The sequence below is a fragment of the Geotrypetes seraphini genome, chromosome 9, assembly GCF_902459505.1.
Source record: "Geotrypetes seraphini chromosome 9, aGeoSer1.1, whole genome shotgun sequence".
Taxonomy (NCBI): domain Eukaryota; kingdom Metazoa; phylum Chordata; class Amphibia; order Gymnophiona; family Dermophiidae; genus Geotrypetes; species Geotrypetes seraphini.
In genome coordinates this window covers 187949803-187963357 of record NC_047092.1, presented here as the reverse complement: position 1 = coordinate 187963357, position 13555 = coordinate 187949803, and the positions used below count along the sequence as shown (strand labels likewise).

Here is a 13555-nt window from a genome sequence, read left to right as displayed (position 1 = left end):
GTACATCTTTCAGCGCTATAGCTGCATTTTAATCTCCTCATCCCTGTTGTGCAATGAGGATCTATGGGGGTGAAGTCCAGTCAGAGTTAAAAATTGCAATATGTTTGGAAGGAAGGTGGGAGAGGGGAGATAAGATAGAGACATTTAAATACTTTCACGGCATAAATGCACAGGAGGCATTGAAAGGAAGGTCTAGAAAGAGGGGACATAGGATGGTGATGAAAGGAGATCATCTCAGTAGTAAACTAAGGAACTATTTCTTCAAGGAAAGGGTAGTGAATGCATGGAATGGCCCTCCCGGTGGAGACAAATTCAAGAAAGTGTGGGAGTGAGGAAGGGATAGTAGGTGGAATGGATGGGCAAACTAGATAGGCCATATGGTCTTTATCTGTCTTCCTTTTTCTCTCTTGCTCTAGAAAAAGTCTTGAGTCATGTGCAGCAGCTCTCTGGATCCTGGGTAAAAGGCCAGTCTGCAGGAGGCTGTCGTAACAACAGCACTTTTCCAAATAACCCCAAGTTCTGGCTGAGAGTCTCAGAAGGCAGTGAGATTTATGTTGCCCTTCTGCAAAAGCATGTCAAGCTTGAGGAACTTCAGGCAATTACTGACCAGAAGGGCAGAGTTCGTGGGAGTTGCTGCACAGAGCCTAGGCAACTATCCTCAGCCTCAGACCCACAGAAGAATGTTTCCCAAGCTATTGGCCTGCACATCTGGAAGGTAAATGAGGAGGAGAAGGAGTTGGTGGCAGGGAAAGGGGTATAATCAGTCGTATTAGCTGTATAAAAAAAAAAAAATCATATTCTCAGCCTGTTGATTTGCTCCTGCTGAAGGCTCAGCTTTAGCAAAGGAGACAAGAAGGATTTCGGTTTCATTTTTTGGTTCAGCATACTGCAGTTCCAAATTAGAAACAGATTATTCTGTGCTGAGATTTACAGGATCCATTTCCCAGTGTGTGTAAGGGCTGTCTCACTGAGAGAGAGCCTGAGAAATCCTGTTTGCATAGGTCTAGTGAATGTCTCTTTATTCTTCCAGTGCCAGAGTTAAGTAGTTTATCTATGAGGCCAATATTGAGCAGAAAGGCTGCCATTCAACTTTAAATATATACCTTATGCATTTGGAGTGGTGCTATTCACTATATTTACCAGCAATGAAAACCTATGTGCAACTTTAATCAACCGGTTATACGTTTAAAAACGTACCTGTTGTTTACCTACATATGGGCACTTAGATGAATAATTTATATGTTCAGGAGAACATGGAAGTTCTTGCCACCTCCAAAACACGCCTCTCATTTGCATGAAAATAAAAAGGCTGGAGTTAAAAAAAAAAAGACACCTTTGTAACTTAAATGCTTTGACATTTTGGTCTTGAAGTTTCTAGACCTCTCTTCTGGCTAAAAACAAGCTGCCCAGAGTTTACAAAATCTGTCCAAATATGAAACAATAGAAACCATAAAACACCAAAGCAAATCAGAAGGAAGGTGGGCTAGAGGCTTTGTGGTGGTAGTTATAAGGAGAAAAATCAAAGATGTCAAATTCTGGTGTTGGTATGTTGAGGAACTTGTTTGGCATTGCATGTGTGTGATCCTTCTTGCTTTCTTAGTTGTACTACTTGAAAAAGAAAGAAAACAAGACCAAGGCTAACACTGATACTATGCAATAACAACAGTGGGATCACTCCATTATCTGGAATGCTATTGCAGGTAGAGAAGCAGCGACTTAATATACAAGAGACCCTCAAATCACTTCCTGTGGCGAGTACCAGATGCCATTCTTATGACCGGGAAGTCCACCTGTGCTGTGATCTTACATCTGGATTTTATCTGCTTATCCCTAGCACCTTCCAGAAGGATGTGGAAGGGCACTTCCTCCTTCGTGTCTTCTCCACGGGGAGAGTCTCTCTCAGGTAAGCAGGAGTGGGAGTTAGCATGCTGACTGTGAGCTTGTCTAGAATTGCACGAGAGGGGATTCTGCGCTCTGTGACTGGGAGTAACATTTTTGCTTACCCAAGCTGATTGGTTTACTGTGCCACTTGACATGTAACGTGAGCAAGTGCAAAGTGATGCATGTGGGAAAGAGGAGCCCAAATTATAGCTATGTGATGCAAGGTTCCACATTAAGTGTCTTCACTGATATATAGAAACCCTCTGCTCGGTGTGCAACAAATAGAATCCTAGGAATTATTAGGAAAAGAATGGAAAATAATAATGAGAATTCTGTAATGCCTTTGCATTGCTCCATGGTGCAATCATACTTCAAATACTGTGTGTAGTTCTGGTCACCACATCTCAAAAAAGATATAGCAAAGTTAGAAAAGTACAGAGAAATGCAACAAAAATGAGAAAGGAGATGGGATGACTTCCCTATGAGGAAAGGCTAAAGCAGCTAGGGCTCTTCAGCTTGGAGAAGAGATAACTGAGTGAAATGGAATGGGTACATGTGAATCATTTGTTTATCTAAGTGAAGTTACTAAGTATTCAGTGTCAGAACATGTAAAAGCAGTTTGCTTAGCAGGGTTTAAAAAAAAGGTTTGGATAATTTTTAAAAGAAAAGTCTCTAAGCCATTATTAAGATGGACTAGGCAAAAGCATAAATTCTTTAGCACTCTCCAGACCAGTAGAGGTTAACTTTACGAATGGGTATATATCTAATCATGACCAGCAGGTGGAGACTGAAAACAAAACTTTGGGACAGTATATACTATCCTCCCTTCTCTATTTCCCTCAGTCTTCTTTCAGTCTCCAGCAGGTGTTGAGTGATCTGTACCCATCTCTCTTGGTAGGGCTGTTGGAATTTGTTTAGGGGTTTATTGTCCCTGTTTTTGGCCGGACGGAGCTTGGTCGGGCCCTGTTTGGGGGTCCGTCCGACCTCGGGGGTGTCAAACCCGGCGGGTCACGAGCGGGGTCCCTCCCCCCACTTCCTCCACCTCCCCACATTTTTTTAGAGGAGCCTCAGCAGTAAGCCTTGCCCCCTAAGTCAAGCAAGGCATATTGCTTCGAGAGCCTGTGGAGTCTGTTCTGTAAAAAAAAAAAAAAAAAAAAAATCCTGAGGTAGTGCTGGTCTGAAGGGTTGTTTCCCTTTAAGAAAACTGTATTTTACTGTATTTTTTCATGTAACCAGCACTTTTTTATAGCTAGGTCGCGTCTGGAGCAATTGTGCCCTTCTCCGGGGGAGTAGGCCACAATTTTAGTCCAGCCGCGAGGCACTCGCGGCCGGCCTGAACTCGGCGGTTTGGGTCGGTGAGGTGGTGGAGCTCCGTCGGCAGCGGCTGCAGGCGCCCAGAGCTCCCCGCCGATGGTGCCTCGCGAGTCGGCTTGGAGCAGTGGGGAAGCCCGGTCTTCCACAACCGCCCACGGAGGGATTCCCCGAAGGATTCCCTCTCAGCTGATTTTTTTGACAGCTGATGCCGACTTGCCTGTCTTAGCGGCTGGGACTGTTCAGTCTTCTCAGCCGCTACAGGCCATGGAGGGAGCATTTTTGGCGGGAACTTCGCCATTTTCTTTGTCTGGCCCCTCCATTTTGTCTGCAACCTCAGGTGACCTTCCCCCTGTATGGCGAACACAGGGGCAGGTTTCAGCATGGACCCCTGCTGGGGCAGGGAGTCCCTGGGGACCCCCAGGGGTTTTTTGCCCCCAATTTATTTTCTTTCTTTGTGCGGACTTTTGGGGGTCCCACGTGCGCCTGGGGGGTTTCGGGGGGGGTTTCCCTCCGCGCCCCCTATGGCTTTGCCTCCCTCTTTTCGTTTGGCGTCCCCTCTTCCTCCTCCCTCATCCAAGCGCCCGCGGGGGGGCTTGGATTGCGAATTGGTGGGCGGAGGAGCGTGTTGGCCTGGTTGAGGACCTGGCTGCTTTGGCGGGCTTCCAGGATCCTCTAGAGGGGACGCCTGTTGGCAGCGGGGCGGCGGGTTTCCCGTCTTCCAGAGCAGATGCGTCCGTGGTGCGCTTTTTTATTCAGAGGGATGAGCTTTTAGACCTGTGTAGCAGGTCTCCTTGGTGCTGCATTTTTGCAGTGGCGCCGCCGGAGACCCCGCGTATGGGGGCCCCTCTGCTTCAGGGGGTCTGTCCTGGTTCCCGCTCTTTTCCTGTGCGTCAGGATTTGCGGGATTTTGTGTTGGCGCAGTGGCCTATGGGCGCAGTTTCGTTTGGTGTGCGCCTTGGCTCTTGGGTATCCCGTCCCGGAGGGAGGTAGGGCTACCTTAATTTCGCCAATGGGGAACGCGGTGGTCTCGGCACTTCCTAAGCGGCATACCGTGCCTGTTATGGACGGTTCTGCTCTTAGGGTCTCGGAGGCGCGTGCGTTAGAGACTCTTCTTAAGTGTGATTTTGATGTCTCTGCCTTTGGGGTCCAGGCGGCTGTTTGTGGGGAGCTAGTCGCTCGCGCCGTGTTTCGGTGGGCTGAGCGTGTCCTGGATCGGGAGTCTGATGACTGGTCTCTAGTGGATCAGGAGGTAGCGAAGATTGCGATGGCTGCCTCGTTCCTCTCAGATGCTCTTTATGACTTGGTGCGGATTTCGGCTAAGTCTATGGCATGGCCGCGCGGCGTATTTTGTGGCTGCGCGCTTGGGCGGCGGATTCTGCGTCCAAAGCTAAGTTTACTAAAGTTCCCTTTAGGGGGTCTTTTTGTTTGGAGAGGAATTAGATGAGTTGATTCAGACTCTGACGGACTCGAAGGTGCCCCGTCTGCCTGAGGACCGTGCCCGCCCTGCGTCTAGGTGTGGGGCTGCCCGGGGGCGTTTGCGGGAATTTCGCAAGTATCGCCCGGGGCGTGGGGCTGCTTCTTTCCCGGCTCAGGGTTTTTCCCGGGGTCGGTTCTTCCAGCGCATGCAGCCCTTTCGGGGGGCCCGTCGGGGGGCAGGGAATCCCTCCGCCGGTTCCCCCGCTTCCCGTCCTGCGCAATGACTCCTTGCCGGCGCCCCCTTTGGTTCCGGTGGGGGCCCGGCTGCGCAAATTTTTCCCCAAATGGGCCGAGATCGCGTCCGATCAGTGGGTCCTTGAGGTGGTGCGGGACGGTTACGCTCTGGAGTTTACCCGCTCTCTGCCGGACCTTTTCCTCGCTTCTCCATGTCAGACTCCATGGAAGACGCAGGCTTTTCGTCAGACCCTTCAGCGTTTGCTAGATCTCGAGGCAGTGGTGCCGGTGTCCCCTACGGAGTGGGGCACCGGCAGGTACTCCATTTACTTTGTGGTGGCCATAAAGGAGGGGACCTTTCGGCCCATCCTGGATGTCTCTCGATCTGACGGAGGCCTACTTGCAGGTTCCAATTCGGGCCTCTCATCAGCACTTCCTTCGCTTTGCGATCTTGGGGCGGCACTTTCAGTTCTGTGCGCTTCCCTTTGGTCTGGCCACGGCTCCTCGGACGTTCACCACGGTAATGGTGGTCGTCGCGGCAGCCTTGCGGTCGGTGGGCATCCTGGTTCTCCCCTACCTGGACGACTGGTTGATTCGGGCAAAGTCGTTGCAGGAGAGCTCCCGGGTTACGGCTCGGGTGGTGGAGTTTCTCCGGTCGCTGGGCTGGGTGGTCAACCTTTCCAAGAGTCGGTTGGTCCCGGCTCAGCGTCTGGAGTGCCTTGGGGTTATGTTCGACATCTCCTTGGGGAAGGTCTTCCTTCCAGAGGCCCGGGTGAGCAAATTGCAATCTCAGATTCGCCTGCTTTTGGCGTCCCGGGGTCCTCGGGCGCGAGATTTCCTCCAAGTCCTGGGGTCAATGGCGGCGTCCCTGGACGTGGTGAGGTGGGCGCGGGCCCACATGCGTCCTCTTCAGTATGCTCTGCTCCGGAGGTGGTCTCCCCGGAGGCAAGATTTGGATGTTCCGGTTCCCCTGCGAGGCTTGGCGCGCTGCAGTCTGCGCTGGTGGCTCCGGACCCCTCACCTGGTTCAGGGGGTGGGTCTGGATCTCCCGCAGTGGACGGTGCTCCTTACGGATGCGAGTCTCCTCGGTTGGGGGGCTCAGTTTATGGGCCACTCAGCTCGGGGCACCTGGTCCGCGGAGGAGGCCTCCTGGTCGATCAACGGGTTGGAGACCAGAGCGGTCAGGCTGGCGCTGTTAGCTTTCCACTCCCTTTTGCTGGGCAAGTCGGTCAGAGTCCTGTCGGACAATGCCACGGCGGTGGCTTATGTCAATCGTCAGGGGGGCACCAAGAGCACTCCTGTGGCGCAGGAGGCGGCTCGGCTCATGGTTTGGGCGGAGTCCCATCTTCTGGACCTCTCGGCTTCTCATATAGCCGGGGTAGAAAATGTTCAGGCAGACTTCCTCAGTCGTCACTTCCTGGATCCAGGAGAGTGGTTTCTCGGCGCCGGAGCGTTTCGGTTGATAGTGCAAGATTGGGGGCAGCCCCTGATGGACCTGATGGCCACGAGTGGCAACGCCAAAGTGCCCCGCTTCTTCAGTCGTCGCAGGGAAGGGCTGGCCGAGGGTCTGGATGCTCTGGTCCAGCCGTGGCCAACGGAGGGGCTGTTGTATGTGTTCCCTCCTTGGCCGCTGGTGGGCAGAGTGCTTCTTCGCATTGTTCACCATCCGGGTTTGGTGGTGCTGGTGGCTCCGGATTGGCCTCGACGTCCGTGGTATGCGGATCTGGTGAGGCACCTGGTGGCGGTTCCTCTTCCTCTGCCTCTCTCGGACGACCTTCTGATGCAGGGTCCCATTCCCATGTTCGACCCGTCTCTCTTCTGTCTTACGGCGTGGCTCTTGAAAGGGGTCGCCTTAGCAAGAAGGGATATTCAGACAAGGTGATCGCTACACTGTTGGGGTCCCGGAGGCTTTCTACCTCTCGGGCTTATGTGCGGGTTTGGCGTCTCTTTGAGGAATGGTGTCGGGCGCGGGGAGTGACCTCTTTTCGCGCTTCTCTGCCTAACATTCTAGAGTTCTTGCAGGATGGCCTGGATAGAGGCCTGGCTTGGTCTTCTCTCCGGGTTCATCTTGCGGCCCTGTTGACCTTTCGAGGGTTGGTGTCAGGTCAGCGTTTATCGGCTCTTCCTGATGTGATTCGGTTTCTGCGGGCGGCCACGTTGCTTAGGCCTCCCCTACGGCCCTCGGTTCCCTCTTGGGATCTTAATCTGGTTCTCTCTGTTTTGGTGCGCCCGCCTTTCGAGCCCTTGGACGACTGTTCTTTGAAGGACCTTACTTTGAAGGCGGTCTTTTTGGTGGCCATTACTTCTGCTAGGCGTATTTCTGAGCTGCAGGCTTTCTCTTGTAGGGCTCCCTTCTTGGAGTTGTCTAGGGAGCGGGTCGTCTTGCGGCCTGTTCCTTCCTTTCTGCCGAAGGTTGTTTCTCCTTTTCATGTCAATCAATCGGTGGTTCTCCCGGTCTTGGGTGGTCGGGAGGGCTCTTCTGAGCAACGGCAGCTGCGCAAGTTGGATGTCGGTCGGGTCCTTCGCTCTGATGTGCAGCGGACCCAGGAATTCCGGAAGTCCGATCATCTCTTTGTCCTCCTGGCTGGTCCTCGTCGGGGAGCTGGCGCTTCTAAGGCTACTATTGCGCGCTGGATCAAGGAGACGATTGCTTCCGCTTATCTTCTGAAACAGCAGCCTGTTCCGGAGTTTCTCAAGGCTCTTTCCACTCGGGGTCAGGCGGCTTCTTGGGCTGAGTCGTCGCTCGTGCCTCCGGTGGATATTTGTAAGGCTGCGGTTTGGTCCTCCTTGTATTCTTTTGTTAGACATTATCGGGTAGATGTTCAGGCGCGTCGGGACGCGGTGTTCGGTGAGCGTGTTCTGGTATCGGCCCTTCGGGGGTCCCGCCCGTGAGAGGGACTGCTTTGGTACGTCCCATTCGTAAAGTTAACCTCTACTGGTCTGGAGAGTGCTAAAGAAGGAGAAATTAGGTTCTTACCTGCTAATTTACTTTCTTTTAGCTTCTCCAGACCAGTAGAGGTCCCCACCCTGTCTGTTGTTGTTGTTGTTGTTGGGGCTGTTTTCGCGGGCAGTTTTTGTTTTTTGCTGCGGGTTCTAGTATTTTTCTAGGGCCGGGGAGAATTAAAGAACAGCGGCTGTGGCTCGGCTGGCTTAGCTGGCGAGCTGTGGGGACATTTTCCTTCGGGTATTTCTCCTCTGCATTTTCCAACAGCATTTGGGTATGTTATTTGTTACTCCTGTTCGGAGTATTGTTTTCTTCCTGTTTTCCAGTTCTTGGTTCTGCTTGGCTATTCGGCAGACTGAGGGAAATAGAGAAGGGAGGATAGTATATACTGTCCCAAAGTTTTGTTTTCAGTCTCCACCTGCTGGTCATGATTAGATATATACCCATTCGTAAAGTTAACCTCTACTGGTCTGGAGAAGCTAAAAGAAAGTAAATTAGCAGGTAAGAACCTAATTTCTCCTTCTGTTTTACTCCTGTGAGATCTTGCCAAGTACTTGTGACCTGGATTGGCCATTGGAAAACAATTCCCAACACTACATGAACACCAATTGGGATTCTGCACACACCAAAGCCTCTATAGTGGATCACATCTCTCACACTCTGAGCACTGGATACCAGGCATTAATACTCCACTTCGATCTGAACAGCGCATTTGATCTGGTTGACCACAATATTCTTCTCAGCAGCCTAGATGCCATTGGGATCTCGGGCATGTACTCAACTGGTTCAGTGGCTTTCTGAAAACCAGATCATACCAAGTCTTGTGACAGGGATCTGGCTAGTCCTAATAAAGCCCGGGGAAAAGCCCAGGGAAAAGAGCAGGGAAGCATTAATAATGTGCCAGGGACTAAGGAGAAGAAATATCCTGAGTATAGGGAAAATCCTGAGCACAAGGTTAAGAGGGAGCCTGTCCCTTTAAAAACACACAGAGCTCAGGCTGGAACGGGAAGGACAGGGCTCTTTAAGGAATTAGCTAAAGCTGCTGTGAGGGGGCGTGGTTATGTGCCGAGGCTCCCTTTTTCTGAAGCTCCCTCGTCAGTGAGAGAGAAGGGACAGCTGGGACTGGAAGCTCAGGGGAAGCTGAGAAGGAACCCAGCTAAAGCAGCTAACTTTTGGCCAGCCTTGGAAAGTTCTCACCAGGATAGGGAAATGCAAAACCTTGAAACACTATCTGAGGTTTGTGACATGGACTGGTTAGAGAATAATGCTATGTCTTCTGAGGAAGAACACCCTATGGAATGGGAATAGGTTTAGGAAAGCCTGAATGTCCTTTTTCCTTGGTGAAAGGGTTTTTTTTGTTTCTTCCTTTTTGAGTTTTATGTTTTGTAAAGGATTTTGTATCCATGTTTCAAGCTGGGCTGGAAGCTGCTGAATTTACTTTTGCGTTAGATGATGGTACAGTGGCCACACCTGTGGGAGCACAAGTCCCTCTGCTCCTAGTAAAAGGGAACTGCCACTCAAATCTACCAGAAGCCTAATTAGTGCCTGGAACCAGGTAGCCTAACTATTACCAAGGCAGGTACGGTTCTAGCACTGCTTGGGGAAATAATACCTAACCTGAACTGTATTTTATGTTCTTAATTTGTGAACTTGAATTGGCTAGCACTGAGGGTGCAGTGAAAAGAACTGGCACATGAGAGAAAGAAAGCAGAACAAGAGAAAAATGGAATGTTTTGGGTTTTTACTTTGAATGCCAAATTTTTACCTTTGTTTTGTTTGAAACTTTCCTTGTGGATAAATAAAAGTAATATATTTGGACAAAACCCGGCCAGTGTGGTGTGCAGTTTATGGGAGGCACCAGGCCGCTGTGATCCACCATGGTTACGCTCGCGCCAAGACTGGGATTCTGGGAAGTTACTAGGCCTCGCCAGGATCCCGGTCCCACAGTCTTCAGCGAGCAAACCCACTCACAATCATGGACTAACCCCTATGACGTCCCCCAGGGTTCTCCCCTCTCCCCTACACTCTTCAATCTAGACATGTCCTCTCTAGGCCATGAACTAGCAAAACTGAACCTTAAATCCTACATCTATGCGGACTATATCATAATCATTATCCCCATCTCCACCCTATCAATCAAAACCAGATGCTTCATTTCATCGGTCATAGATCGGGTAACACTCTGGACAAAAAACTTCAAACTGAAACTAAATCCAAAAAAAACAAATTTTTCATTGCCTCCCCAACGAGCAAAACCATTGAACCTTCAATCAACTTAAATGGAACAATATTCCCTATCAAACCCACAATAAAAATTTTAGGATTCACCCTCGACCAACAACCAACACTTGATGCCCATACTGACATCAAAAAATGCTTCAACATACTATGGAAACTACGTACGCTAAAACCTTTCTTCGACTTCACATCATTGACTGCTAGTCCAATCTCTCACCCTAGGATCACTTTAGATATATTAAAGGGAAACAGCCGGCTAGGGAGGAGGTGGGACCACTGGACGACGGAGACCGGAAGGGAGTGGTGAAGGAAGAGAAAGAGGTCGCAGAAAGACTTAACATGTTCTTTTCATCGGTATTTACAAGCGAAGACACAACCAACATACCGGAACCTGAACAAATCTTCAAGGGAAATCAAGCACAAAAGTTAACATCCATGGAAGTGAGCCTTGATGAGGTGCGCAGGCAGATAGAAAAACTAAAAACTGACAAATCGCCGGGTCCGGATGGAATCCATCCAAGGGTTCTGAAGGAACTAAAGGAGGAAATAGCGGAACTACTGCAGCAAATTTGCAACCTATCTCTGAAAACAGGTGTGATTCCGGAGGATTGGAAGATAGCCAACGTTACGCCCATCTTTAAAAAGGGATCAAGAGGGGACCCGGGAAACTAAAGACCGGTGAGTCTGACCTCGGTTCCGGGGAAAATGGCGGAAGCACTGATAAAAGAAAACATCGATGAACATTTTGAAAGAAACGAACTTCTGAAAACCAGCCAACATGGTTTCTGCAGGGGAAGATCGTGCCTGACTAACTTACTGCACTTCTTCGAAGGAATTAACAAACAAATGGACAGAGGAGACCCCATAGACATCATATACCTAGATTTCCAGAAAGCCTTTGACAAGGTGCCTCATGAACGTCTACTCCGGAAACTGAAGAACCATGGGGTGGACGGAGACGTGCATAGATGGATCAGAAACTGGTTAGAAGGTAGGAAACAGAGGGTAGGGGTGAAGGGCCACTACTCAGACTGGAGAAAGGTCACGAGTGGTGTTCCGCAGGGCTCGGTGCTCGGGCCACTGCTTTTTAACATATTCATAAATGATCTAGAAACAGGGACGAAGTGTGAGATAATAAAATTTGCGGACGACACCAAACTATTTAGTAGAGCTCGGACAAAGGAGGACTGCGAAGAATTGCAAAGAGACTTGGACAAACTAGGGGAATGGGCAGAGAGATGGCAGATGAAATTCAATGTTGGGAAGTGTAAAGTATTGCATGTGGGAAGCAAAAACTCGAGGTATAATTATGCGATGGGAGGGATGTTTTTGAATGAGAGTACCCAAGAAAGGGACTTGGAGGTGATGATGGACATGACAATGAAGCCGACAGCACAGTGCGCAGCTGCCGCTAAGAGAGCGAATAGAATGCTAGGTATAATCAAGAAAGGTATTACAACCAGAACAAAAGAAGTTATCCTGCCGCTGTATCGGGCAATGGTGCGTCCACATCTTGAGTACTGCGTCCAGTATTGGTCACCGTACCTTAAGAAGGATATGGCATTGCTCGAGAGAGTTCAGAGGAGAGCAACACGACTGATTAAGGGGATGGAAAGCCTTTCATACGCTGAGAGATTGGAAAAACTGGGACTCTTTTCCCTAGAAAAGAGAAGATAAAGAGGCGATATGATAGAGACTTACAAGATCATGAAGGGCATAGAGAGAGTAGAGAGGGACAGATTCTTCAAACTTTCAGAAAATAAAAAAACAAGAGGGCATTCGGAAAAGTTGAAAGGAGGCAAATTCAAAACTAATGCTAGGAAGTTCTTCTTTACACAACGTGTGGTGGACACCTGGAATACAATTCCAGAGGAAGTTATAGGGCAGAGTACAGTACTGGGGTTTAAGAAAGGTTTGGACAAATTCCTGCTGGAAAAGGGGATAGAGGGGTATAGATAGAAATTTACTGCACAGGTCCTGGACCTGTTGGGCCGCCGCGTAAGTGGACTGCTGGGCGCGATGGACCTCGGGTCTGACCCAGCAGAGGCATTTCTTATGTTCTTATGATTACTACAATATCATCTACCTAGGATCCCACAAAAAAACCATAAAGAAACTGAGGATAATCCAAAACATGGTGGTACGACTGATCTTTGGCCTGAAAAAATCCGACCATATCACCCCTTTTGTCAAGAAACTTCACTGGCTACCGATCGAGGCCAGAATCATATTCAAATCTGGCTGTCTTTGCTACAAGACATTATTTGGCACAGTGCCCACCTACCTCCTGAGTCACTTCACTCTACGGGACAAATCCCACTCCTCCCGCAAAACACTACTATTCGCATTCCCAATGCCAAGAGGTTGCCACTACAATAAATTCCTTGACACGACACTATCCTTTCAAGCATGAATCTGGAACAACACCCTAAGCAGCCTTCTCCTAAACTCCCTGTCTTACCACTCATTCAGAAAAGCACTAAAAACCCATTTATTCGACAAATTCTCTTAATAGCCTAAGCCCCCACCTTGTGTCTTCTCATGCACGCCCCTCAGCTCTTATGTTCCCTCCCCAAATTTTACACCGTTATACTGCAATATCCAACTGTATGCTCTCTCTCTAAATTACTGCTATTAACTTTATGCATACCAGTTCTCACTGTAATCTGGATGTAATCCTCTATTATTGTACACCGTCTTGAACTGCAAAGGTATGACGGGATATAAATAAAAAAGAAAATAAATTGTAGGAAACAGGATGCTGGACTTGATGGACCTTTGGTCTGTCCCAGTATAGCAACACTTGTGTTTCATGGGTAAAAAGGTGTTCTTCCCAACACCGTGGAGTGAAAAGGAGCAGTATAACACTTGATTTCATTACAAGGGTCTCATAACTGAATGTAACTTGCCTTGAACCCCTACTGAAAAAGGTGTAAACTCAAACAATGATAAAGCCAGACATGATGGATGTAGGCTTGTAAGTGCTTTTGATGGAATTTTCTGGCACAGAAAATGGATTTATTTCAGTCATATAAGTCCCTGTTTGGTCAAAATATATCCATATAAAGTGGGGTGAGATGGAGGGCAGGGCCAGAAGTTATAGGAACATATGCATGGCGATACTCGGGGAGTAATCGAAGGAAATAATTTTTGACAGAAAGGGTGGTAGATAGATAAAGAGAAACATAATGACAGATAAAGGCCAAATGGCCCATCCAGTCTGTCCATCCGCAGTAACCATTATCTCTTCCTCCCTGTAAGAGATCCCATGTGCCTAACCCACACCTTCTTGAATTCAGACACAGTCTCCATCTCCACCACCTCTTCTGGGAGACTGTTCCACACATCTATCACTGGAATAGTCTCTCCCAGAAGAGGTGGTGGAGACAAAGACTGTGTCTGAATTCAAGAAAGCCTGGGATGGGCACATGGGGTTTCTCAGGGAGAAGAGAAGGTAGTGGATGCTGCAGAAGGGCAGATGGTTACGTTGCCTTTATCTGCCATGATGTTTCTATTCTGGCATTTTAA

At 49.1% G+C, this 13555-nt stretch overlaps 1 protein-coding gene across 1 annotated transcript in view; it reads left to right on the top strand.

Moving 5' to 3' along the window:
• CAPN10 (calpain 10) overlaps nt 1–13555 on the top strand; it is a 61533-nt gene that overhangs the window by 30300 nt on the left and 17678 nt on the right. The window contains exons 7-8 of the mRNA XM_033959316.1: nt 417–715; nt 1701–1903. Of these exons, the coding sequence (XP_033815207.1) occupies nt 417–715; nt 1701–1903 (502 nt within the window). The remainder of the gene's footprint in view (nt 1–416; nt 716–1700; nt 1904–13555) is intronic.